Here is a 24777-nt window from a genome sequence, read left to right as displayed (position 1 = left end):
AGTGCTGGCCAGAAGTTTACATACACTCTGTTTTATTTAAATTATGCACTTGAACTTTGTAATTTTTTTTAAACACACAGGGTCAAATTGTAATACAGATCTCAAAAATGAAGTACATGATGAATACATTTAAACTAATGTTTGATCTCAATTGCACAGGGATGAACACATGCACACCTCTACACAAAATATGTAAAGAAGCAAACACTTTTTGTTACCGTCAAGCTTCTAGTATAATTCTGGCTGAAAACCTTACCATTGTGATAAATGGTACATTCAACTCAGCTTAAGAAGACGGTTGGACATTAATGCTCCTTGCTTTCAAATTGAAGCACAATGTACCTGCTGTCAAGCATGACATGAAAAATATGAAGACTACCTTGAACTTCCTCAACTCCAAACGCACATCAAACTCAGTTGTGAACAAACCAGCCTCAGGATTACGCCTGTGAATATTTTATGGCTTGATATTCAGGTCTCTATCAGGAAAACAATCGATTGGAATGAACTCTACCATTTCTGTTGTGAGGAATTGTTAAATATCCAGCCAGAGGTGTGACTATACAGAGGTTTGACTTTCTCTCCAGTATGCTAAAGGACATTTAAACTATTAGTGTAGTACACATATACAAAAACCTGCATGCAAACCTGAAAAAAAGTAAAGAGAAGCATTCAAAGCTCAAAATGATGGACTTTATGCCCATAAGTGTATAGAATAGTTCGATCAGCACTGTACAGCATATTATGCTATTTAACCCTAAATTACTTTCTTTCTTTTTTTTGTTTTCAAGTTTCACATTACAAAACAATAGTATCCACATGATAAACTCCCCCATCTGTAAATCTGATCCTCTGCATCACCTAAAATCCTTGACTGTCAAGCTTTCACCGACATTACTCAGCCGACCACATGTTAAGGTGAGCACTTTTATTTAGTCGTTACAACATGCAGATCTCTACCAAGTGGATCAAAGCAAACCATGCACACATTAAAAAAAAATTAACAGAAAAAAGAAAAATCAACTGATAATTACTATGAAAACATCTACTTACATGAGTACGCTTTCAATTTATCTTAAATATACTGTGGAGATATTCAGGAATCAGGGGTAGAATGGACAAGAACATTATTAAACGGTGGTGAGGATGTAATGCCCAGATATCATGCAGGCTTTCTGCTTTACATTCCTGCTCTATTTAACATCTTAACTCTAGTGCAACTTTTACTGAAACACAGCACGCAGTAGGTAAAGGCAAAAGAAAAACCACCAACCTCAACCACACTTAATGTCTAGAATGTACTCATTTGCAGAACTGATGTCGGCGTTGATTGAAATAGGAACAAACATTTGTAACTGCTCAGCGTTATTTTATTCGTCATCGGAGGAGTCTCGCTCGATGCTGTAAGCCATGAAGAAAGCGTCAGGTCGGGAGGGGACGAGAGGATGACCCGGTCTAACAATCTCAAAGCCCAGGAAACTGAACGTACGCAGCAAGGATGCTGAGGAGAAACGGAGAGGGAAGAGACATTCGTTAGTTTGACCTCAACACACTTCGAAACATATAAAGCTCTCTCAGAGTAAGAGTACATTAAACACAACACGGAGCATGTGTGGAAATAATTCAACACCTTTAGGAACAGAAAAAAAGAAAACAATTTTCTTGTACAGCAAAAGCTACATTTGGTTATTAGAATTCATTTTGACAAAATTTTCCACATGTACTTTTTATGACCTAACCTACATAAAGCAGCAGCTAATTTGCTCCCACTTTTGGGAAACATTAAATTGGACTTAGTGGACTTAACCCACATTTAATAAAGAGAAGCATTGAATTTAACATTTACTTTTTATATAAATAGAAAACATTTCATTTTAAACAAAGGAAAACCAGAAAAATAAGTTTTACATCACAAACAAAATGTGTTTAAACTGATAAAATATATTTCAGTATTTCTGTACATTATTTTCAAAAGTAGTTTTGCTGCTGTGAGCCAAAGTGGTTTATTATTAAGCAAGTTATTTGTTAAACCAAAGCCACACAGATATCATCTCACCTCTGTCGTCACGGTTCTTGTGAAAGCAGATGAAAACGTGATCAGCCTGTAGCTGTTCTTCTGCAAATTCCAGCAAAAGTGCAAAACTGTTGGACAAAATAACAATTATTAAAGGATTAAGAACTCTGAGGTGATCACAATACACCTTATACAGGTTTATGGCTGAAAACAGCACATATTACTAATAATTATCCAAATCTATTTTGGTGAAATACTTCTTTGCACATTACCCATTTATATTTATGTTAGTACAGTACAAACCGTAAAGGCCTGACTTTAGTCACAGACTAAAACAATAACAGCAATCATCTTCAGCAAAGATCAACGTCTCTTCTATTTAATTTGTTGAAGAAAAACAGAGTTCCTGCACAGATGCAGAAAAAGATGCATTTACTCCCCCTCACCTGTCTTTGCTGCCTTCAGGCAAAGCTCCAGAAGGGATTTCCACATAAAGGTTTCCCCCCTTAAGCGCAGCCCTCCAGACACAATGTTTGCCTTCAGTGCGGCGGGGCTCAAAGAGCAAGAAACGCACTCTGCCGTTTGCAGGGGGAGACTCTTCAAGAACCAACAAATGAGCATCCTAAGGAGAGACATAAAGATGAGACGCCACAAAAGAAAAAATATTGCCTGAAAAAAAAATAAATAAATAAACTTGTTCCACATACAGAGTAGAATAGCGTTGCTGAAAGATTGCGATCCCGCTGGTCATTCCCTCGCCCACCTGGGATCTTCAGGGGTGGGTGAGGGGCATCAGGAGCACCACAGAGGCCCCGGACACGGGTTACTGCAACAGTGGGAGCACCTCCTGGGACTGGAGATACTGGAGAGCGACACAGACGCACACAAAGACGGAGCCATCGTAAGTGAAGTCTTCAGATGCTCACAAACCAAACTTGCAATGCAGGCAGGCAGGTTTTGTGTTCATTACACAACGGAGAGATATATGACTGTAAAACATTTGCTTCACTTAAGTTAATAAACACCAGGTGACACGTGGTGGACAGAGTTCAATCAGCGACTGGGGTTTTCAAAAGAGACACTTTTCTACATGTTGACTCGTGATATGTGACACAAGCATATTAACATCCCAGACAGGAAGTTAGTTCATGTTAAGACTGCCACTTCTGTAGTGACTGATTAAAAAGAAGTGAGTGACCTTTCAGTAAAATATTAGCTGAAAACTGAATATAATCCTTTAGCCTTGATCCTTTAGCCTTGAATGACCTTTTTCCTCCAATGAAACTTATACTATGCTCATCCAAACATCTGCATGTTCCATAAATCCAGTTGTAAAATCCCATTTCACTGTTTTCAAACATTTGGGCTGAATTTGATCCACTCAATTTTAACATGTCTAACACGTAAATGTGCTGCCGAAGGTCTAAAATTGCAAGCTAATTATTTGAAGGGTTTAAGCCTGCAGTTTTTGGACCTAAATGTCCAGTTTAAACCGCCAATCTGATATAAAAGCTCCAAACAAGCTCCCTTATCTGGAGCTTCTCAGGCCCTTAGAAACAAACCACTGAGGTCAAAAATGACTTGTGGTAAATCAACGATAAAAGATAAAAAGCCTATACTGAATTACTTTTTTTAAAATCTAGATTTCCTGTAGAAAACAAAAATAAAGTCAGAAAACAACATATTTGTTTTTTTTTTGTTGTTGTTTTTTTCCCTATACTTAGACAGAAAACTATGAAAGCAAATACCAACTCCACCAAACCAACCTGTATTTTGCCATTTTTTCCTGTGGTACATACAGTTTATTCCTGAAACTGTCGAGGGATGACGTCCTGTACTGCAGGTCTAACCATCGGCCTACTTTATCCTTTGACTAAACAGGTCGCTCCACTTTTCAACATATGGAAAAGTGGAGCGAGAAAATACACTCAGCTCTTTGACTCAGCTTGGCTTTCAGCACTAATGCTTGTATTACCACATTCATTTTCCACTGTTCGTGAAGATCAGTCTGTTTCTATTAGGAACGAGATCCATTCGGAGTATCATAAAGATGCTCTCTAACACAAATATCACAGCTGTGCAAAGTCTGGAGTTGGTGTGTTAAAACCAGCAAACACACATTCTCATGGCTGACAATGTTACAATGCAATATCAGGTTTTGTCAAATATTATTTGAGACAGTGAAGGTTTTAAGATAAGAGTTCAACTCAGTCAGATTAGATCATTCCAACCATAAAACTCTCATATGGTAGTGTTAGCCCACTTTAGACCAAGGTTGTAATCATATTAACAAATAATGTTACATGTATCTTTTCCAGCTTCTTTCTATCGTTTTCTGTCTGAATAAGAAAAACACCTTTGACAAAAAAGTTTGCTGTTATTAAGAAGCCAGTAGGAGCAACCATCTAAGGTGGAGATGGGACAAAACACACACACAAAAACAAAACAGCTTTTAGCCAAAATAAAATTTTCATCTTGATTGCCCTTGACCACAGATTGGCTGTTCAGAAACTAAAAATCTAAACTAAAAACCAGACATAACAACTCTCATGTGGAATGCTGTTATTGAGAAAAGATTTACCGTTAACAATTTTCTATAACAATGACATGTTTAAAAACAAAGTTAGAGAATATTCAGGGACATAAAGCTTTTAAAAAAAGAAGAGGAAACTAATTTTTCTGACATTTCTGCAGATAAGAGAAATTAGGGTTAGAGCAAAAGTCACGGTGCTCCTTTTACTCGTTTGAACTTTCAACCTCGGTTTGTGAGAGAACTTTCTGGATTTAGACAACGTTTACAACCTTTAGAAAATCTGAGAATTGAGGTAAAGTAAGCATCTACATTCGCTACAGAGAAAATCCACCAGAGACTGTTAGTTGCACTTGCCACATTTTTTTTACATGAGTCTGAATTTTAAAAGTCCTATTTTAGAAATTTTCCCATGGGGAGGCAAGACATGATGACCTCTGGTCAATATCATAGCATGTCAACAGTGACTGCCTTACAATAATCTGACCTGCTGCTTTTTTTGCGCTGTGTTGCACACAGATCACATCGCGCTACTCTTCTGACTGTAGGACCGCTCAACTACATGGTCACCCCACCCACTAGAGCCGTTGACTGTAATGGAAAACCGCCCAAACTGTGAAGAGCAGAACTGAACTGTGCTGTTTGTGAAAAAGGGCCACATACGTTTGATGCGACCCCCTCAGGGTCTCTGCTGCAGACCAACAGCTTTTATTCAAGGGACACAAGCACAGAAACACACATTCAACCCAAACACATTTAGCTCGTCTTTCTATGAAACAGCAATTTTTTTTTTTAGTATATACTTTATAATAAATGGAATTAAAAAATCATAAAACTTAAGGGGAAAAAATAAACTAAAATTATAGTTTACTGCATTTATTATAGTTCTTAAATAGGAACAAAAATCAGCCACAAAATCCTAATTACTCGATGTGAGCTCAAACCTTTGGACACACTTGTGTTTCTAAGCACTACTTAATTTCAATTAAAAATTTTTTTAAAAAAAGCTCTGATCATCTACCACAAGTGGTTACATAACCCCAGTCTGACTCAGCCAACAGATAGATGGCAATAAATCTGGCATGATTGAGAAATAGTCATTATAAAAACTTGAGACTTATTCCCTCATAAACAATCAACATTCATTTAATGTCCACCACTTAACGCTCTAACAGCATTTTGAAAAATGTACATTGGGCATATGAAAATGTTACATAACTCATCAATACATACAGTGGAATAATTGGTCAAGGTTAAAGCCATGATAACAATAGTAACTGTGCCGTCCAAGAGCAAATGTACACTGTGTATCATTAGCTGCCTCAGAGTCCTTTATGCCACCCCCTTTCGCAGTGCAGTGGAAATTTCCTTCGAGAGCTTTTAAAGACGTCAGAACTGGACCGATCGCCTGAATAAAATCCCGTGAGAACAGAACCTGAGCAACAACGCCTCAACACGGAACAGGGAAAACGGGCTAATAAAACACAACTCATGGCGTAAATGAGCTCATCTGCCCTGTTGACGTTTTAATTAAACCCGACATCTATAATCCACAAACCCGAGTGAACATCGATCACTGTAGAGGCCAAAAATCAGAATCAGGTGGAGACAAAGGGTGCTGGAAATAGTCAGAGCACCTTCGCCTGGTTGGCCAATAAAGCTCTTAAAAAATTGATTTTCTGGAAATCTCCAAGCACTTGTAAGCATGCGAGAAACATGGGGGTAAAAACGACTCATCACGACGTCGGTTGGTATAAAACTAACAAAGTAAATAAAATGACGGTCTCCTAAGTGTTTTCATACAAATGCACTACGGCATGCTGTACAATTTAACGCAAGCGTTACGCTTTTGTGCCAACTATCAAAAACAACGCATTCTTTTCATGTCAGCAACAAAAACCAACATCGATGACATAACCCAGTGAAGGTTAGCAAGCGTGGGCACAATACGGACAATTTTATCCGCATCCGCGATGCGACTGAATGGCAATTTAACCATTTAAGCCTTAAATGTTTTTCATTTGACGATTAAAAATAAATACAAAGCTAATCTTGCTCCGAACAGCTAACATGTAGCACTTAGCATCGGGCTAACAATTTCAGTTGCGTAGCACGTATTAGCCATTCGGTTAGCATTAGCCGGCTAATAGGAGCGATGACTGTCAACAACGTTACGTGACTTCTGTCTAATTGCTGAGCACCAATGTACAGTATATATTTAAATTTCAATTAGGTATATCAATTATTTTGTTTATATATCATTTATAAACTTTTGTCAAATAAAAAAAAGTCCTGACAACTGTTTAGGAGCGTCAACGACCACGTAACATCGCGTTATTGTGAGCAACATACATGACTTGTACCAGTCGTTCCAGTAAATAGACAGTAGTACACCTTGCTTAGGCCGCAGCTTTTATAACTTAGCATTTAGCTTTGTTTTTCTTTTATTATTTTCTCCTAAAAACAGCCGACACCGACATACCTTTCGGGTTTATTACTTGACTGCTCAATAACAGGCATCTCGGGTCTTTCTTTTTCTCTTACAAAACAGTGACTATTCAAAATCGTCTGTAGGTTGGATTTAACCATCCGGCCAGCGTCCGCCACAGGCTGCTCGCTCCGTCTCCGCTCCTCGTCGGCTGATGCCAGAGTCGGGGCTGCGCGCTGCGGCTGATCAGTCAGGGGAGTGTCCCGATCACCGTGACGTATCGGGACGAGGCAACCAGACCATTTAAATGATCCGGTGAAACTGTTTAATATCACTTCCACGTTTGGGCCTTTTTAGTTTGTCTTGCAATGTTTGAATGTATTTGTTTCTGTGGTAAATGACATGCAGTTTTAATAGTGTTGACAAATATTTTGAGAAACATGTTGGAAAAATATACATTTATGAGTAGATTTATTGTATATTAATTACAATAAATCTAAATTCATTTTTCTTATTCGAAGAAAAATGCAAGTACCTGAAGGACAATCATATTTTGATCAAAAACACACCAGACTCAGACACACACACCTACAGTTCAACTTAAAGTGAGACTTCTTGTTAGTGTAATAGTTCTGTTAGGGTTATTTTCTGAGCCTGTATTCACCCATGCATGAAACTTGGTTAAACAGAAAGTGTTTTGGGAGAAAAACGTGTCCCACATCCCAATCTTGAAGCTGAGAATACAAAAAAAAAAAAAAAAAAAAGATTAATAATAATAATACATAGACAGAGAAAGTAGAATTAAATTGACCCTATTAAGTTTGGGACATTGTGTCCCTTTCTTTTGTTAATGTCCTTTCAATATCCTGATCCATTTTCATCAAAAATCACACCTTGTTGTTTCATTGAAATATTGTGTCTTTGTGATTGAGCAGGTGAAATGGAAAAGCTTGGGAGAGCTGATGGTACGATGGGTAAAACTAGATACAGAGAATACTCGGAAGAAAACCTGTCAGAATCAGTCAAAGACTTGAGCCTGGTGAAGAGGCTCGTTTTCCAGCAGAACAGTGACCCTGCACATAAAGCTAGTGCTGTCATTGAATATTCATGTGTTGGAATGACTTAAAGACCTGAAACCAACTGAGCCTCTGTGGTGAGGCTTGAGAATTGTAATTGATTGCTCTATTAAACAGTGCTCCCAATAAAAAATATCAAGGGGGTATGAATAGCTTTGTGGGGCTCGATATGCTACTGCTACTTCTAGCACAATTCTCCAGCTGCTGGTAAGTATTAGGGATGTTGTCTTCGTCTCACCGCCCCTCACCCCGTGCCTCTCTTCTGTTGCTGTCAGTCAAGAAGCTCAGGACCACGTTGAAGGGTTTGCGTGACACTTCCCCTCTACTCGACTCAAAACAGGGATCATAACTTTTCCGACCCTTGCATCTTGGTAAAGAGAAACTCAGGTATGTGTACTTTCTGATGGCTGATGTATAACAAATTTTTATAGCTCCATGTGTTTGCAGGCCCCAATTTAGACCTTTTAAATCATGCTGTTGGAGCATGGTTTGCAAGAGGAAAAACAACATTTACCTTTTTGATTCTTTGTTTTCAAAACAGATCGAGTTTGGACCAAGGTTTCATCCCAATTCTGAGAATTCAGAAGTTAGGCCTGGAACAAATAAAGAAAAACAAATCAGAAGTAATACCAATGTCCACCATGTGCAGCCATCTGAGTGTGTGGACACCACTCCAAATTCTTTGACCCGTTTCCGTCTCTCCGTAGTGTCTTATGAGCGGATTCTGTCCATTGAAAATTTGAACGATGTTCCAAATCCATGGAAGGGATTCACGATGAACCGCTGTTTGGTGGTGGCGCTGGTTGTGATTCTGGTGAGCTCAGGAGTAAACGAAGTTCATGGTGAGTGCTCGCCATCACTTTTATACATTTTATGTTCACACGTGGTTCAAACCCAGGCTGTCAGATTGTTGTTGTGTTTTTGTTTTTATTATTTCAATAACTGGTTCGACCACAGCATAGATATTTAGTGACTCTGCCACGGCTAATACTTTGGTGTGTTATCTATTTTGAACACAACAAATGACAGCTCTTGTCTAATCTTCAACTAGTTTGTTTCGGCAGACTTGAGGGTGTTTTATATTTGTGTGTTTTAGAAGCTCTGGATTATTTTGTGGAGGAGACGGGTATCGGGTATCTATATGACTGTCTCCAAACAGGCACTCTCCCTCAGGTAGGATCTGTCACTCCAACACTGATCCTTTTTATGTAACTCTTTCTGTCAAAACAAAGATATTTAGGGTTTGGGATTCTACAGAGACATTTCATACAATGCTTGAAAGTGGATTATTTTCATCCTATTGATGGTGAACACCTGAGCAGCAAATTACTCACAGTACCAAAATATTCACAATCCTTAAACCGTTTCACAGACTGTCACATTACAAAATTGCACTTCAGTATATTTTGTTGGTATTTTTTGTACTAAACCAACTAATTAGTGTGTAATTGTGGAATGAAAGGAATTTGATGCATCTTATTTCACTTCTTTTTTTTTTTTTTACATTCCCCATAAGACGCAGCTGGAGTCAGATAATTTCCATTTCACTTTATAATAAAGCACTGTCTTGTTTTGGGTTGTTGCATACAAGATGCAACACTATTTTTGTATTAGTTGGTATTTCTTACCTGATAAAATGTGGGAAAACATGGGCATAATGCATTTTGTAAGGTGATATTTCTTGAAAAGTGTTAAAGGACAAAATTGGGAATTTATGCTCATTTCAAGATAGACTTTTACAGCATGACTGCCAACACCTGAAACGAAGTAAAAAGGCTTTTATGTTTATAAAATAATTTTATGCGGGATAATAGATGGTAACTTCATGGTGAATCATTATTGAATGCCTCTTCCAGACCCTCATCTGTCTCACAACAACACAGAAAAGCTGTAATTTTGCTGAAGCTTGTAGTTTTGGTGTGATTGTTATTGACCCACATCCGGCCACCACTTGTCTAGAGATCTATTTTTTTAGACTTAGTATTATATTATTCATTATGCTTTATCTTTGCCTCACCAGAATCAATGTTTCCTATTTTCTGCCCTCAGTTTTCCATATGGGACAGCGTCACAAGTTGGTGGGGATCCGAAGAAGTCGGGGCAATACGAAGAAGAAAAAAGCCAATAGGGAAGAAAGTGATCTTGAAACCGAAAGCTAACGAGTGAAACACAAATATAAAGTTACACATTTCTTTAAGTGACTCATCAGACTCCAGAATAAATGACAAAAAACACAGAGTGGCTTTGAAGATGGTGTTTTTAATGTATCATCATTTAATTACTATGTAATTGTCTTTGATTGTGCTTTTTAAGTCAAAAAAATATGTGTTACATGCATGGTACAATATTTACTTGAAAGTAACAGCTAAAGAAATCTATGTAAATAATATGAATTTACGGCACTATTTAAATACTGCATGCAGCAAAAAATAATATTAAAAAAACACGACTCTTATTTCCCTCTGAAGAACATAGTTCAGGTATTTCGAAACACTTTTAGCGACATCCGCACTCCTTGGCCACCATATTGGGCTTGCTTGTGAGGAAGCTGCCCTCGTCGTTCCAGTCTATCACCTCCAGGGGGTCGTAGGCCAGCGGCACGCAGCAGGGCCCCCGCTCGTTCACGTCCCCCCTCTCGATGTGGTAGGTGAGCAGGACGGCGTGGTTGTTGCCGTTGTTTTGCGGAATCGCGCACGAGCCGCGGCAGTTGTTGAGGTCGGCACTCTGGGGACCCAAGACGAGCTTTTCCAGGGACACAGTGAGGCTCCCAAGCCCACAGATGGGGCCCCTGGTTGAAGGGCCTGCTCTGGTGGCCCTCAGCTTTCTCTGTATGTTGTACGCACGGGTCACCGTCTGCAGGGCCTTCAGGAGGAGGAAAGCGCAGTACTGGCTCTCTCCTGTTTGAAACGGAAAATTAGATATTGTTTTATTTCATTTTTTAAAAAATATCAGGCTTAAACAATGTGAACCGAGAGGCTGATGCTTTTGCCTCCACACACCTTCTGCTGATGAATCTTGCTTCTGAAAAGCACTGAGCTGCTTCAGCCTCTCCAGCTTCTCCGATGCTGTGTGAGGCACCATTCCCTGCCTTATCAACTCCCTCATCTGCCCCTCATTCGTTTCCAGCCTCTGTCCCAGTTCCCCCAGCAGAGCAGGGGAGAGGGCCAGCTGGCCAGGACGGATCGGGAAGCTGGAGCTCCAGCTGCTGAAGGAAAAGATAGTCGGGGCAGAGGAGTTAATGAGCTCCGCCAGCAGGGCCTCACTGGTGGAAAGGCCAAGAGCCAGGGGAGGAAGGGACTGCAGGGAGTCGAGCCGCAGCAGAGGGGGCTCGGCGTGTTGCTGCGGCAGGCCGGCATCAAGGAAGCGTCTCAGCTCACACAGGAAGGAGAGGGAAGTCGTCTGGGAGGAGGCCGCTGACGAGCCCGACCTGTTTGCATGTCTGAGACAGAGACGACAATGAGAACTTGATCCAGCGCCACATCACTTGAAAGAAGGAACGTGAAACCCAAACCAGCCTCGTATCGGTTCCTGTTTCTGCAGAGAAAAGCAGAAGCGGAGTCAGGCGAACGTCGCTTCCTGATTTTCCACCAATGAGCACGTCTGTCAAGTTTTGTCCTGCATGACAGGAAACGTGAGGAGGTCGAAGATGACACACGAGACACTGAAAACAGGAATAAGCAAGACGTCTTACTCGTGCCGGGGGATTTTGCCTGAACAGAAATATTCCACTTCTGTTCCACATTTTCCTCAGATGATTTTCCTGTTAGCAGGATGTACAGCGTCCTCCCTGAAATGCAAGCAGACTAGAAAAAAAACAAAAACCTTGTGGTCAGAACACAGTGAAACCTGCGACTTCTGGGGGGAAAAATATCGGTATTAAATTCAGAATGACCCATTTAAAAAAAAAACAAAGAAAAAAACATGCTTTCAATATATTCTTGTTTTTTTTCAAAATGGACAAATATTCTAGCCAGTAATATATTAATTTATCAGCCTTTCCATAATTTAATATCGACACTCAAAATGTTTTCTGATGATCACTAAAAATAACTGACAAAAACAGGTAGTTTTTTAGTGCTTTGAAAGAAAAAAATTATTTAATGGCCCCCAACTTCAGTAGTTTCCATTGAAGCAGTGTACACTGAATACAACTTCTATGACTAAAAAAAAACAAAACAACACAAAACATTCAATTTCTGAAATTCACTCAATGCTGTATTTTTTGCTGCATAATGTGATGTAATTAACTTGATGGTCAAGTCAGTTGTATTCTGCAATGACTTAACTTGTTAGCGAACCATGCATTAAGTTAACAGCATGATAATCAAACTTAGATCATTTTGAAGAATTATTGGTGATCAATTGAAAGAGGGGGGCCAAATCACTCTTGGACTTGCCATGATATGGGTCATTTTCTTAACACATAAAAAATGTGCCACATTTTTGCAGTGTTTTTTTTTTCTGTACCTGTGTGTTTGGCTGCAGAGACTGACTAGAGAAAGTCACGCCCAGCTCTCCATCTGGAGCGGGGCTTTTAAATGCTAAGACCAGAACCGGTTTCAGCTCCAACAATTGGGATTGCGGGAGGTCAAAGGTTACCACGATGCTTTCCTGATCATCTTCATCTGACACAAGCACTAGTGGAGGAGAAAAAACATGCAAGCATGGCAAAAATAATCACATCTCTTTAAAAAAAAAAAAAAAAAAAGGTCGTAGATTGTAGACGCCAATACCTGCAGCCGGATCCAAAACCTCCAGGCCTCTTCGGTTGTTCCTTTGTATTCCTACGCTGAGTTCTGACAGGACTGATCGGGACGAACTGTCGGATTCGCTGCAGATCCCAAACGAAGCCGGGCTGCTGGCCAGAAGTTCACCGTCTTTCCCCGTGGCGTCACGGAGAGCTGCCACCAAGTCGTCCACAAAGCAGGGGGCATCCCGATGTGCTGCGGAAGCTGGAATGTGTAGGGATCAAATGAGAAGAGCTGCAGAACAAGCAAGCTAGATATGGGCATATGCCTGACCTGTTACTGGAGGACCAAAGCTGCTCCAGAGCAGGACCAACAAGAACATGTTTCACTGGCGGCGCGAACACCTGTGCGGTCAGACGTCTCCGAGCTGCCTATTAAGTTTGGGTCAAGCTCAGGCGGATGGGAGTAACATCCTCCCACCTTTTCCTTCTCACTAACAGAGGAGTGGGGCACTGAGATGATTAAAAGAAAAAAGGCAGCTGATGTGTCCTTGAAGTGTTCACCGCTCAGAAAGGCAGAAGGCAGGTCAAGGGTGGCTTGTTGAAGATCTTTAACTTTGAAAAGTCAGAGCAAAAACAAGCATAAAGGGAGGATTTAAGTGGAAACAAAAAGGTGTAAGTTAGGTGTCGTTTTCTCCACAAATACAACGAAGGAGCAGAACACAACACAGCTTACAAGTGTTGAAAAATTACATCTACAATTCTACAAAGTACTTCCCAGGAAACACAGTTAACACAGCATGGCTCACATGGAGCTTAATGAAAGTTTTCAAATCTATTATTAGTTTTAAACACAGGATTAAAATATAATAGCAGTGTACCAAAAGTTTTCACTTACTACTTTTACTGATCCCAATTAAGGAATTTATTCATAAGGAATATATTTCTCCTTTTGGACGTTTCAGAATTGGATTTCAAAAATCATTTGATTGAACATTACAATAAAAGGACATAAATAAATAATAATACAAAAAAATAAATAAACTGAATACGACACTACCATTCGTGTTATTCAGTGAAATAGTTCCGGCTATGGAGTATCTGAAATTGTAGCAGACAGGGGAAACAGATTCCCTATAGAGACGTTACTCCCTCCAGGTTCTCACCAATCCAGCCTTGTTTTGCAGACAGTCAAGGTCTCAGGGCTGATGAAGCGCCTCTGAATCCCAGGAGATAAAGGAAAGACCTATTCATGGACATCGCTACTCTGTCAGCACCAAGTGGCAGGAGAGAAAGCTTCATTTTCTCAGGAAAAATGGCAATGTTATGTATTCATAAGAGAGCGCAGTGTTGAAATGGAAGAACAACGACAAACGGCTTTGAATGCATTTTTTGTTCTGTTTTTACAAATGATCTGAAAGGTGCGGTGTGCTTTTTTTATTTAGCGTCATGAACATGACATTTGATCCTGTCAGTTACAGCTTTGCCAAATCTTATTGGAAAATGAATGGACTGGATGGAGAGTTTGTGTTCAAAACTGAGGACATTGTTCTATAATCTAACCCTCCTCCAAACTCCCCCATAAGCTTATCCTTGATTCGCCTGCTGAGTCCCTGGACCAGGAGACTTCATGAGACACAGGCAAAACTCTGCAGACTAACTATGGGCCATCAGCGTAAAAGCGGGGTTGGAAGCTTGTCATTGTTTTTCAAATTTAGCTATGAAAGATATTTTTGGAAGCATGATTTGCTGCTTTCTCTTGGTCTCTTAAATTGAATCATCAAAGTTTATTAAAGTTGGGAGTAATGTGAAAGGAGTCCTTGTCAGCAATCTGTGCTTAAAATCACTGCTTCTTTTTGGGTTGTTAATATTCTTAATTTCAGGCCTTAAAAGTCTTCAATACAACTTCATTTTTTCATCCTGTGTGTAATTCAGATGATACATCTTTTATTTGTACTTTCTGACATTTGCTGAAACTAATTTACAAATGGTTAGACAACTACAATAAAACTTTTCTTGTTGCATTATGCACTATTTACTCATGAGAAAGTTTCACACGGAACCACAAATTCACTCAAAGCCAAAAACCACCAAAATAAATTAATATGAAGTTTACTCTAACACGACAGTATCCACATTAAAGTTGCCCTCGTGACAAAAAATGTGAAGCTGAAAATGTATTTATTACAAATGAAAAAACATAAACTCAATGCATCTTGTTCTATTTTATCCGTCAAATGACGACTTGGAACATACTTGCATGTTTCAAATAGTAAGACTGTTGTGAAAAAGTGAACTGAAAATGAATAAATCCAAATCATACAAAAGGTTCACTTGCATTATAATAAGACAAGCATGTGAAGTATTTATGAGTTTTTCCTTTCAGGGAGAGACAAAATGATTTATTCTAAGAAACAAGAATCTCTTCCTTCTAAAGCTCTAGCTGCATCAATCAGTGGATGGCAGCACCAAAGTATCCTTTTTACTTAACGTTGCCAGATCCGTGGTTATATTTACTACAAAAATAAAATGAGTGCAGAAACATGTTTAAATATATATATATTTTTGCTGTACTTCTCACATTGTAAAATGTTTGTTTTCTAGTTTTACAAATTCTGTATTAAAAATAAAGTGCAGGACATTGTGCTCAGGGGCCACATAAAATCATTAAGAGGGCCACAAACAGCCCTCTGTGGACACCCTTGCTGTAAGGTGATGAAGCCGGGTACAAAACAATAATAAAAAATTAATTTAACTTTGCCTGCTGGGGGTGAATTTAATTTATCTGAAGTCTTGATTTCAAATAGTTCTCCTAGAATCCTTCAGAAACCCTGCTTGTGTATTTATACAGGCAGATATTAATTTTGTTGAAAATCCATGCATCTCCCAATTAAACACACATTCGAGTCAGGATTAAATACACTGAACACCAAGATGTGTCAATATCATATGAAACATTTTTATTAATAAACATAAAAGGCAGGAAAAAAAAAACCCTCCACTAATTCCATTTGTTTCATTTGTACATCATAGGATAAAAGCACCAACATCAAACAGTAACAATTGTTTCAGGAAAAACCCAGGGCCTTTTGGGAAGTAGGTTTGCCATTATTGCACCTCAAACCTGCCCTGGCTTCACCAATCAGTCACCACGCGCACCGGCGAGGTTACGTCTGTCCCACGCTGCCCGTCCCGACACAGCTGAAGGGACCTGGACAGAGAGGACGACCAACCTCCTTCTTGGTGACACATCCCGAGACAGAGGCATTTGTGAGATGAGGAAGATGTCGAAAGCACATTTCACGACTTTTCGGAGGTCACAGCGACTCACAAGGGCTCGACTTCACCTGGGAATGTGGACGCATGCGCCAGAAGGAGTCAGTCGGAGGACATCGCCGACAAATTTTTATAAATTTTTTTTTTTGCTTTAAAGCATGCTCACAGTTAATTTGTCCTGAGCTTAGACTTTACAGGGACTACATGCACTTTTATAAAAATAGAAAGAAAAAGAAGAGTTGTTTGTAGAAAACTGCTGGAAGGTTCCTGAGTTAAGACCTTTGGCAGGATTCGAAGTAAACAGCATTGAGTGCAAAAACTCATCTACCAAAGACGTACCAGGAGAGTTGCAAAAAAAAAAAAAAAAGCTTAAATTTTATATATTTCTGCATGTAACTACAAAACTGATTGAAACCTGTATTGAGCATGTTTAACCTTTTATAGCACAGACTTTTCTTTCGTGGCACATGCATCGAATCACCTCCAAGTGAAAGCCCGAGGAGTCGGACTGGGCCGCCCGGAAAGCAACAAAGTGAGCTCAGGTTGAACATGTTGGAACCATAAAACAGGAAGAGGGTAGGATCTAACAAAAGCTGCAACTCTTTATTTTAAGTGATGGAGAGCACCGTGCCGTCCGTCTGAATAGTAGGAATAAAACCTGACAGGAATCTGCATACACCATAGAAAGCATTACATGTAACTGCAATTGTATCAAACACCAAGAATAGGAAGAGAGAGAGAGAGAGAAAAAAATAATAATTATCCAAACAGCATCAACAATAATTACAAAATACCTCTCAGTGCTGGTAACAAATGGACTAGTCTCTAACTACGTCTGAAAATGACTTACTTCTGTTCGTTTAAACACTCACATGTGAGAACATTGGTTTACATGGGGAGTGCACAGGACAGGAGGTTTTGACTATTAAGCTTTCAATGTTCTTCCCTTAGATATGCACCAGTAAGAGCGGGGAGAAAGGTGAAACAAAAACCCGGCACCCACACAAACTGAGCTCAAGTGCAATTCCTCTAGCAGGTTTAAAAGGAAGCGTTGCTGCTCTCAACCATCAACAGCACTTTACATCAGCACGTCTGCTCGCGGTTACACAACACGGTCGCTTGACAAAGTTCGGCCCCATCAGGAAGAGATCAAGTGTTGGAGAAGACGCCGACGTGGCGTTTATATGCACCAGTAAAAAGATCCGAGTCAGTAAAAACTGAAGTGACGTTGCATTGAAACAGAAGCACCATTTCTTTTTCTTTTTTTCTCCTTCTGCAGAATTTGGGTCCAAAACCAAAGAAAACAAAGAGTTAAAAACACCTGATTAAAGTGATAACAGTTCTAGTGCTGGATTTGAAGCGTGTCCCGAGCGACAGCTCCGGTGTGTGTGCGCGAGCGCTTAAGTACGAACGCGCGCACGCTTTGAGTATCTAGTCCTGTCTTGTTCACATCACGAGGATTCAGGTGGTGCTGCGCTGCCATGTTTAAGGTCCCAAGGTGGTAATGCTTTTGCTTAGCTTGGCTTCAAGCCTCCTGTTTTAACAGGCTGAAAATAAGGGTCAGAATGTGAGCACCAAACATCCCTCATTACTCTCTCTATATATATGTATATATTTTTATAGCTATATACATATATATTTATTTACTTATATAGATGTAATGTAAATAGATACATACTTTATAAAACTTTGATGGGAGACTTACAACGACAAAAAAAAAATATATAAAAACAGTGTGCCTTATTCACTGAGAGATAAGAAGCTCACTTCTGAGAGAAAAAGCAGTCCGACTATATATATGAAAACCCTCTGTAGGAGAAACATCAACACCTATTTCCTCAGACTCTGAGGCAGCTACTGGAGAGCTTTATCATCACCTACTGCTGTACACTAGGCTAAAAACTGAGACAAAAGCATATTAAATATGAGAAAAGAAATGCCAAAAAAAAATACGGCCTAACGAATGTCCCTGTGTAGAGCACCAAGTATTCAAATTGGGTTTTTTTTGTTTCTTTTTTCTGATTTCTATTTACAATAAATAAGATCAGGCACAGTCCAAACTTAGCACCATTGTTTTCAGACTGTGAGTCAAGTACACACACACACACACGCACACACTATTGCATTCTACTTTGTCAACACAATTCAGAATGAAGAACAAACACCAAGGCAAAAAGGAGAGACGGACAGCATAAATAATAATCTTCTGAATTATTCACAACTATACAGTTGGAGAATGAATCACATTCACAGTACAAACATTGTTTACAAACCAAAAAAAAAAAAGACAATTAACAAGCAAACAAATGTGTGAAGGGAGTCCAGTAGTTTTTTTGTGGTCACTGTAATTAAATTTTTTTCGTTGTTGTTTTTTGTCTTTTTGCCAGTGTGCGAGGGTTTTGCATGTCTGCCTGTGTATGTGTGCGTGGTTGTTTCTACCAAGCGCAGCAAAGATAAATAGGGCAAAATTTAGCTTAAGTTCTGTTTTAAAAAGAAAAACAAAAAAAAAAACCCGGCTGCAGAAATGATTCCAAGTAGTAGTGTGACTTAACTAAACTGACTCAGAAACAGAAATCTCAATAAATAGAGAAACTAGTTGAATTCTCTAATTATGTACATCTGCTTTTAAGCTTTTTCACAAACTTCCAACTAAACTCCGACAGCAAGCCGCTGCTGCAGAGCAGCTGCCTTGTCAGAGAGCCACGCGACTTAGTGAATTTCATTTCATTTCATCTGCTTAGATTGAAACATACTCGACTGGTAATGTGAACCGCTAGGACTAAAAATCAGAACATTGTTGCAACATCTACAGATGTTTTCCATATTTTTCACTCATTAGTTAAATTATTAAGAGAAGAGATGTCTTCTCTTAATAAGTATCACAAAGAAAGTCTTGCTGATATGCTAAATGCTTGATATTAGATGAAAATACAGTCAATCACACCTCATTCCAATGTCTGATTTGACTCCAGCTGAATTTCAATTCATAATCAATGCATCAGGCAATCAAAATGATCTGATTTTGGTTTTTAGAAAACATATCAGGGTGTCAAATTAACCACCCAAGACTGAAACATCTGCATCCTTAACATCCAGTGTGAAGTTAAACCAAATGATCCTCATCTTGCTTCAGACTGAAAAAAGAAAAAAAAAGAAAGAAAAGCAACACGTGCTCAACTTCATAGGGAAGAATGGATAAGAGAACATGCATGCAGCGAGGCAAAGCTGCATGATATCTGAGCCCCGTTCAGTCAACTGGCTCTGCGTTGTGTGTTTCAATGTACAGACACGTACACACACACACACACACAAAGACACACACACACATTAAGTGAAGCTTTGGAAGGAGTGTGGCACCTGATTAGGCTGACAGGATGTGTGCTTCATGCTGTGATTTCATTTTTCGAAAGGATTTTCTTCCTTTCTTGTTACCACAATTATATCTGAGCACCTTTAAGATGAAACTAATACAATCATTTCTCTCTCTGATGGCTGACTTTCAGATTTTAAATCTTCATTCATCAAACAGAAGCAAGACTCTTGACTGCAGATTCTGCTCCAGGTGACCACAGTGGTCCTTAGTGTGAGTGTGTGTGTGCGCGTGTCCCAGATTTTCCCCGTAAGAAGCCGGTCTTGGAGGCGGTTGGGTAGTGCAGACAGTTTGAAGCACCAGTAAATGAGGAGTGTGCCTTGGTCCACGCCTGGACATTTGCATAGTTTATGTTGTTGCTGAGGTAGTTCGCATCAATTACCTGCAACAATTACACACAGAGAAACGACACAGTTGGTCACTCAGGACATTTCACACAGCAACAGCAAAGCAGCAGGCAGGCAGAGTCTTTGCGCCCCTTGAGCCTTTCTCATATTTGGTCATGGTACAAATACCAATTTAAAGGAGCTTACCGCAACTTTATGTGATAAAACAAAAAAAAAAACGTTATGAATATCTGAAGTGGAAGGCTATCAAACATTTGAACAAATGAACAATATTCTACTCAGGTACAATACAAATTATATCTAGTCCAACAATCTGCTTTCAAAAGTCACCAAACCAGTAAAACAAATTAAAAAAATTAAGCATAAATTCAACTGTTCTGCTTGAGAATGTAAGGGGACAAACAGGAACATGAAGATCAACGACCAGAGCAGACGGGCCAAGGATGGGTTTGGTTCAGCGATTCGTGTATGGGCAGGAGGTTTTAGTACAAATGTCTTTATTCATGCTTGTTCCATTGGCGGGCCGGGTCAATAGGTGGCAGCAGTGCTGAGAAGAAGTGGCCTATACAGGCACACTAAATTCAAGTAACAGTGTTGCAAATTTAGCAAAAAAAAAAAAGCTACAAAAGTTGTATAGCTTTTATAGCTGGTAAGATTGACAAGTTACCAAAGCTTGAAGTTTTGAATGTTACTGTGTTGAACCTAGAAATACACATCCCGGTGAATAATTTGCACTTTTTCTCTAAAGAATCCCACATTCTCAGGAGAAATGAGAGCAGGGATGGGGTCCAGACTAAGGACAAGGCCGAATGCTAAGAACTTTGACAAATATTTCAGGACATTGGCTGTCAGCATTGCGATACGTTTGTTACTCCGTGTGTCAAGTCCTTTACGGGTTAGGTTGCAGCAAAACAACAAAAATGCCTACCACGTTTTTTCAGTTCTTATGTGCAAAAGAGTTTGAGTGCGCTTAAGTTATGTACTACTTTTAGGTCTAACATAAAATCCTACTAAAACAGAGATTTTCGCTGCAGCACCCTGACAAAATATGGTCTGGTCAAGGGGCGTGAATACCTTAACAAGACACACTCTGAAATGATTAAAAATAAAAACACTCGAGACATTCGTTATTCTTCTTACCTTGTTCATTCTGAACAACAGCTGGTAGAAAAACAGGGAAAACAGGTATCCTGTCTCTCTCTCTCCCTATCTTTCTCTATCCACCCACTGATCGCCCTCCTCCCTTCCCCTCTTCATCCCCTCTTCCCCACTGCCCCTTGGCCCAAACGCTATCTGGGCCGGGAGCCGGGGATTTGGGCGGCGGCGTGGGGCCCATGCATGCCCTGAGTCCTCCACATGCTCCCGCCACCGCCTGAGGCGCTCGGCAGTGGGGGCAGGGGCAACCGGGGGGAGTAGTGCACTGCGAATGGACGAGACGAGGACGAGGTGGACAGAGACGAAGAGGGGAGGGAGGGGGAAGCAGCGACAGTGGTGCAGACAGAAGTTGAAGCAGTGGAGGAGGTGGTGATGGAAAGCGAGAGAGATAAGTGTATTCGCTGGTGATGGAGGGACGGCTGGGGCAGACGTAATGGGTGGAGGGGGTCTGACCGAGAAGATGACGAGACGTCAGGGTGTGTGGAGGCTGCGGAGGAAGAGGAGGAGGAAGAGGAGGAAGGGACACTGTGAAGGGGCGGTGGAGGGGGAAGCGAGAGAGTGGGAGGGGAGGGACTGTGCAGCACTGACTGCGTGCGGCTGTGCTGGGCCTGGGACGGCGAGAGTGAGACAGATGAAGACGCGGAGGTGAGGCGCGTGGGGGCAGGCGGAGCAGTGGTGTGCTGCTGGGTTTGGATGGAGGCAGAGGAAGAGGAGGAGAGACTGAGCAGAGAGCTGAGGCCTCCAGAGGTGGACAGCGTCGCCCCAAACTGATGGGAGGACGCTGAGGGAACCACATGGTGAAAAATACCTGCAAATCACACAGCAGAAACGGGCGAGAGAGCGGAAGAAGACAGAGCAGATGACAGCAGCGGAGAGAGCGAGGAGAGGGGGACAAAGAGAGAAGCAAGGGCTGAGCCGGGTTGAGCACAAGCGCCAGGCAAGTCTGAGACAAGCGGGCAAAAAAAAAAAAAAAAAAAAAAAAAGCAAACAGAGTCAGTTCACTGCTAGCTGCAAAAGCTCAGAGAAAATGGGTGGGCCAAGAAATTTGAATTTTATTGCGATAATTTGTGGTACTACAGTGATAATGCTAAAAATGATACTACTTTACTTCTTTGCATGGAACAGCATTCATAGCACCACAGACATGATTTTTGAAAGGCCTTCCCATTTGAAACGGGATTCTTCAGGACACCACTTACTGAAAGATTTACATCACTAAACTGCACAGTGACTGCTCTTTGTCACATCTTCCAATTTACTGAAATGTTCTGATTCTTTCGTGGAACTATGTGGAGAAAAAGAACATTTTCAATGATTTTGTTTTGTATTTAACATTATTTGAAATTTACCAAGCCAACAATAAATCTAAATTCTTATCATGATAAGAAGTTTTTTGCAATAAATGCCCAGCCCTGTAAGAGATTAAATTAATTTATGGAAAAACGGGTTTCAGCAAACTGACTCTGATACAAATCTCAAATATATACACCCCAGGAAAATGACAAGGTATTAAACATTCCAACTCTTTTTGTCAATTGTTTGAGTTTTCTATTCACTTTTGTTTCAGAATTTCTTCATTCGTTCCTAACATTGTCCCGGGGTGTTTCTAATTGCATCATTCAAGCAGCCAGTCCATGTAGGAAGCAAAGCAGCACAGAAAGTCTGTCATTCAGAAATAAAAACAAAAAAAACAGAGCAACGCTGTGTTCCCGCTCACCCTTCTCATGCATGAAACTAACACCTCACTCTGACTGCTCCTACATTTGATGATAACCTGCTAGATAATCAGTGATGCTCACCTCCTGCTGCTCCCCCTGCCAGCCCCGCGCTGGAGAAGCCGTTCACGAGCCGGGAGGTCCCGTTCACAGAGACACCCGTCTGGGCCCCGAACAAGGACTGCAGGACAGAGGCTCCTCCAAGTGGGAACTGGGAGCCCAGGTACTGCCCCATCGCTGACCCAGTGGTTGAGGATACCGCCACAGGACTGCCCCCAACCTTCCCATTCAGAATGCTGCCTCCGCTGGTGGCGGCAGCGATGAAGAGGTTCTGACTGGCAATGCTGCTGGTGGTCTTCAGCTCCCAGTCGCGGGGGCCCTTTTGCTTCTGAAGGACCTGCCGCTGGTCTGAAGCGGTCCCTCCCTGGACGCCGCTGCTTGCTACCGCCCACGTTCCCGTCTCCTGACTGAGGAAAGGGTTGGGGGTCATGTAGCTGGAGGAATCCCCGTCGCCCGCTTTCCTCCCATTCTGCTGCTTGTAATCCGAATCGGAGTCTGTGCTTCGGCTCGAGCCCCCAGAGCTGAACGGGGAGCCCCCCTGCCTGAGGTCCAAGTTGGGTTGCTTGGGGTCTGATATGGGGGAAAACGTTGATTTCCACTTGCTGTTTGAACAAAAGGATGAAGAGGAAGCCTCACTGCCTGTACTGTTACCACTGCTGCTACCAGATTTCCTTCCTGGGTGGAAAGAAGACAGTCGATTTCCTAACAACTAACAAAAGGCTAAATGAGCAAAACGTTTCCCAAAACGTGCCGTTTTCTCTTCTTACCTCGTTCCCCATCAAGCAGTCTACAATGGCCATCTCTGCTTTCCAGTGATATAGTGGCTATTTTTCTTTCGATGCTAAAAGAGAAGGGACAAACAAAACAAACATGAGCCATGTGGTACAACTCGCATGATGAAATGAGAAGGTATGCAACTCTGGTGAGAATTCAAACTTAATCACTTAAATTCTTTCGTTTTAATGACAGGCTTTTGACAATTACATTTTTGGAAAATATGGATTTTCCCTCCCACCCCCCACCAATGCACTCCTTGGGTTTTTAAAGTTCAGAGTGATGTCAGAATGCCTAGGGCAGCCATCTTGTTTGACAACCATGTTTTACTTTTAAATTTATTTGGACTTAGAATTCAGGTGAACTCAGATGGAATATGGGAGGCCTGGTTATTTTTTTTATTACGAGAATAAATTAATAATATTACAAGAACAGAGTTGTAACATTTGGAGAATGAACTACGGTTTTACAGATAAGGATAAACTTTATCTTTTCATACATTAGCATCAAATGAGTATATTAAAACTTTAAAACAATGGAAATAGACAGTTTCTTGCACAAACAAAAGTGCTCAAATCGAGCTGCTTAGGTTAGATAATTCTAGAAGCCTTTTTTTTTACATTAAAATGACTTTTCATGTAATTTTAAGATGTTTTTTTTTCTGGTAATATTGGCTCTGTCACTGATTTAAATGCTGTAGTTTGTTTGAAAGATTTGACAATGAAAAGCACAGTCTGGGCAAATGAATCCAAAGCTGTTTGAATTTCAGTGAACACATCATGCAAGAAGAAAGGCCGCTTCTGCTCATCTCCCCTAAATCACCAGTGAAGTGACGTCTGCAGATGGGAACATACAGAATGTGGCTGTGTTGCAGCATACAGGACTGGCAGACTTCCTGTTAGCGAAGGAGGATGAATGGAGAACCGACCAGGATATTCTCGATAAGAATCTGAAGATGAAACCTGTCCGGATTTCCGAATAACACAATAGTCCCAAAACAAAGCCAAGAAAACTCTACACTGATTTCAGAGAAAGAATCTGCTAGAATGACCCAGTGGGTAATCTGGCTTATGTAAAATTTGAAATATAAGAACTGAAGATTAGAGTGCATTGAAAGGATCCCACTTCCTGTAGGATTTAAATGCAGTTTTTGTGGAGAAAAAAAAGGGGGTCAAAAGTCACATCTAAGCAATGAGTGTGACGAATTTTCATTATAGGAGATGTCTTAAAGTGCTCAGTAACCAGAAAAATATATAAATGTTTTTACTTATTTGTCTTTTTTTTCCTTTTAACCAGAACTGAATCATATTCAATAATAATAATAATAAAAAAAACAATTTTTATT

At 40.5% G+C, this 24777-nt stretch overlaps 3 protein-coding genes across 6 annotated transcripts in view; all 3 read right to left on the bottom strand.

Annotated features, from left to right (window-relative positions):
- Positions 1-913: 913 nt before the first annotated feature.
- Positions 914-7207, bottom strand: oaz1a (ornithine decarboxylase antizyme 1a). The gene is given in 6 exon segments (XM_055049229.1): positions 914-1501; positions 2057-2142; positions 2461-2636; positions 2722-2808; positions 2810-2876; positions 7027-7207. Coding segments are annotated over 6 exon segments (654 nt in total). The 5' UTR covers positions 7134-7207; the 3' UTR covers positions 914-1370.
- Positions 7208-10382: 3175 nt separating this feature from the next.
- On the bottom strand, positions 10383-13241 carry amh (anti-Mullerian hormone). The gene is made up of 7 exons (XM_055049214.1): positions 13070-13241; positions 12782-13000; positions 12516-12685; positions 11740-11851; positions 11564-11663; positions 11048-11487; positions 10383-10945 (listed from the first exon to the last, which is right to left on the bottom strand). The coding sequence occupies exons 1-7, from the start codon at positions 13116-13118 to the stop codon at positions 10545-10547; spliced, it is 1491 nt and encodes a 496-aa protein (XP_054905189.1). The 5' UTR covers positions 13119-13241; the 3' UTR covers positions 10383-10544.
- Positions 13242-15672: 2431 nt separating this feature from the next.
- Positions 15673-24777, bottom strand: part of dot1l (DOT1-like histone H3K79 methyltransferase) — a 29779-nt gene continuing 20674 nt past the window's right edge. For 3 of the 4 annotated variants that reach the window (XM_055046929.1, XM_055046936.1, XM_055046947.1), the window contains 4 exons: positions 23426-23499; positions 22683-23333; positions 20869-21691; positions 15673-19763 (listed from right to left, as the gene is read on the bottom strand). In XM_055046929.1, the coding sequence (XP_054902904.1) occupies positions 21018-21691; positions 22683-23333; positions 23426-23499 (1399 nt within the window). In that variant the 3' untranslated portion in view covers positions 15673-19763; positions 20869-21017. The remainder of the gene's footprint in view (positions 19764-20868; positions 21692-22682; positions 23334-23425; positions 23500-24777) is intronic. The other variant, XM_055046956.1, reaches the window with a different exon arrangement.

Source organism: Poeciliopsis prolifica, unplaced genomic scaffold, assembly GCF_027474105.1.
Source record: "Poeciliopsis prolifica strain line A6 unplaced genomic scaffold, Auburn_PproV2 SCAFFOLD002, whole genome shotgun sequence".
Classification (NCBI taxonomy): Eukaryota; Metazoa; Chordata; class Actinopteri; order Cyprinodontiformes; family Poeciliidae; genus Poeciliopsis; species Poeciliopsis prolifica.
This window is presented reverse-complemented; position numbering and strand designations above follow the sequence as displayed.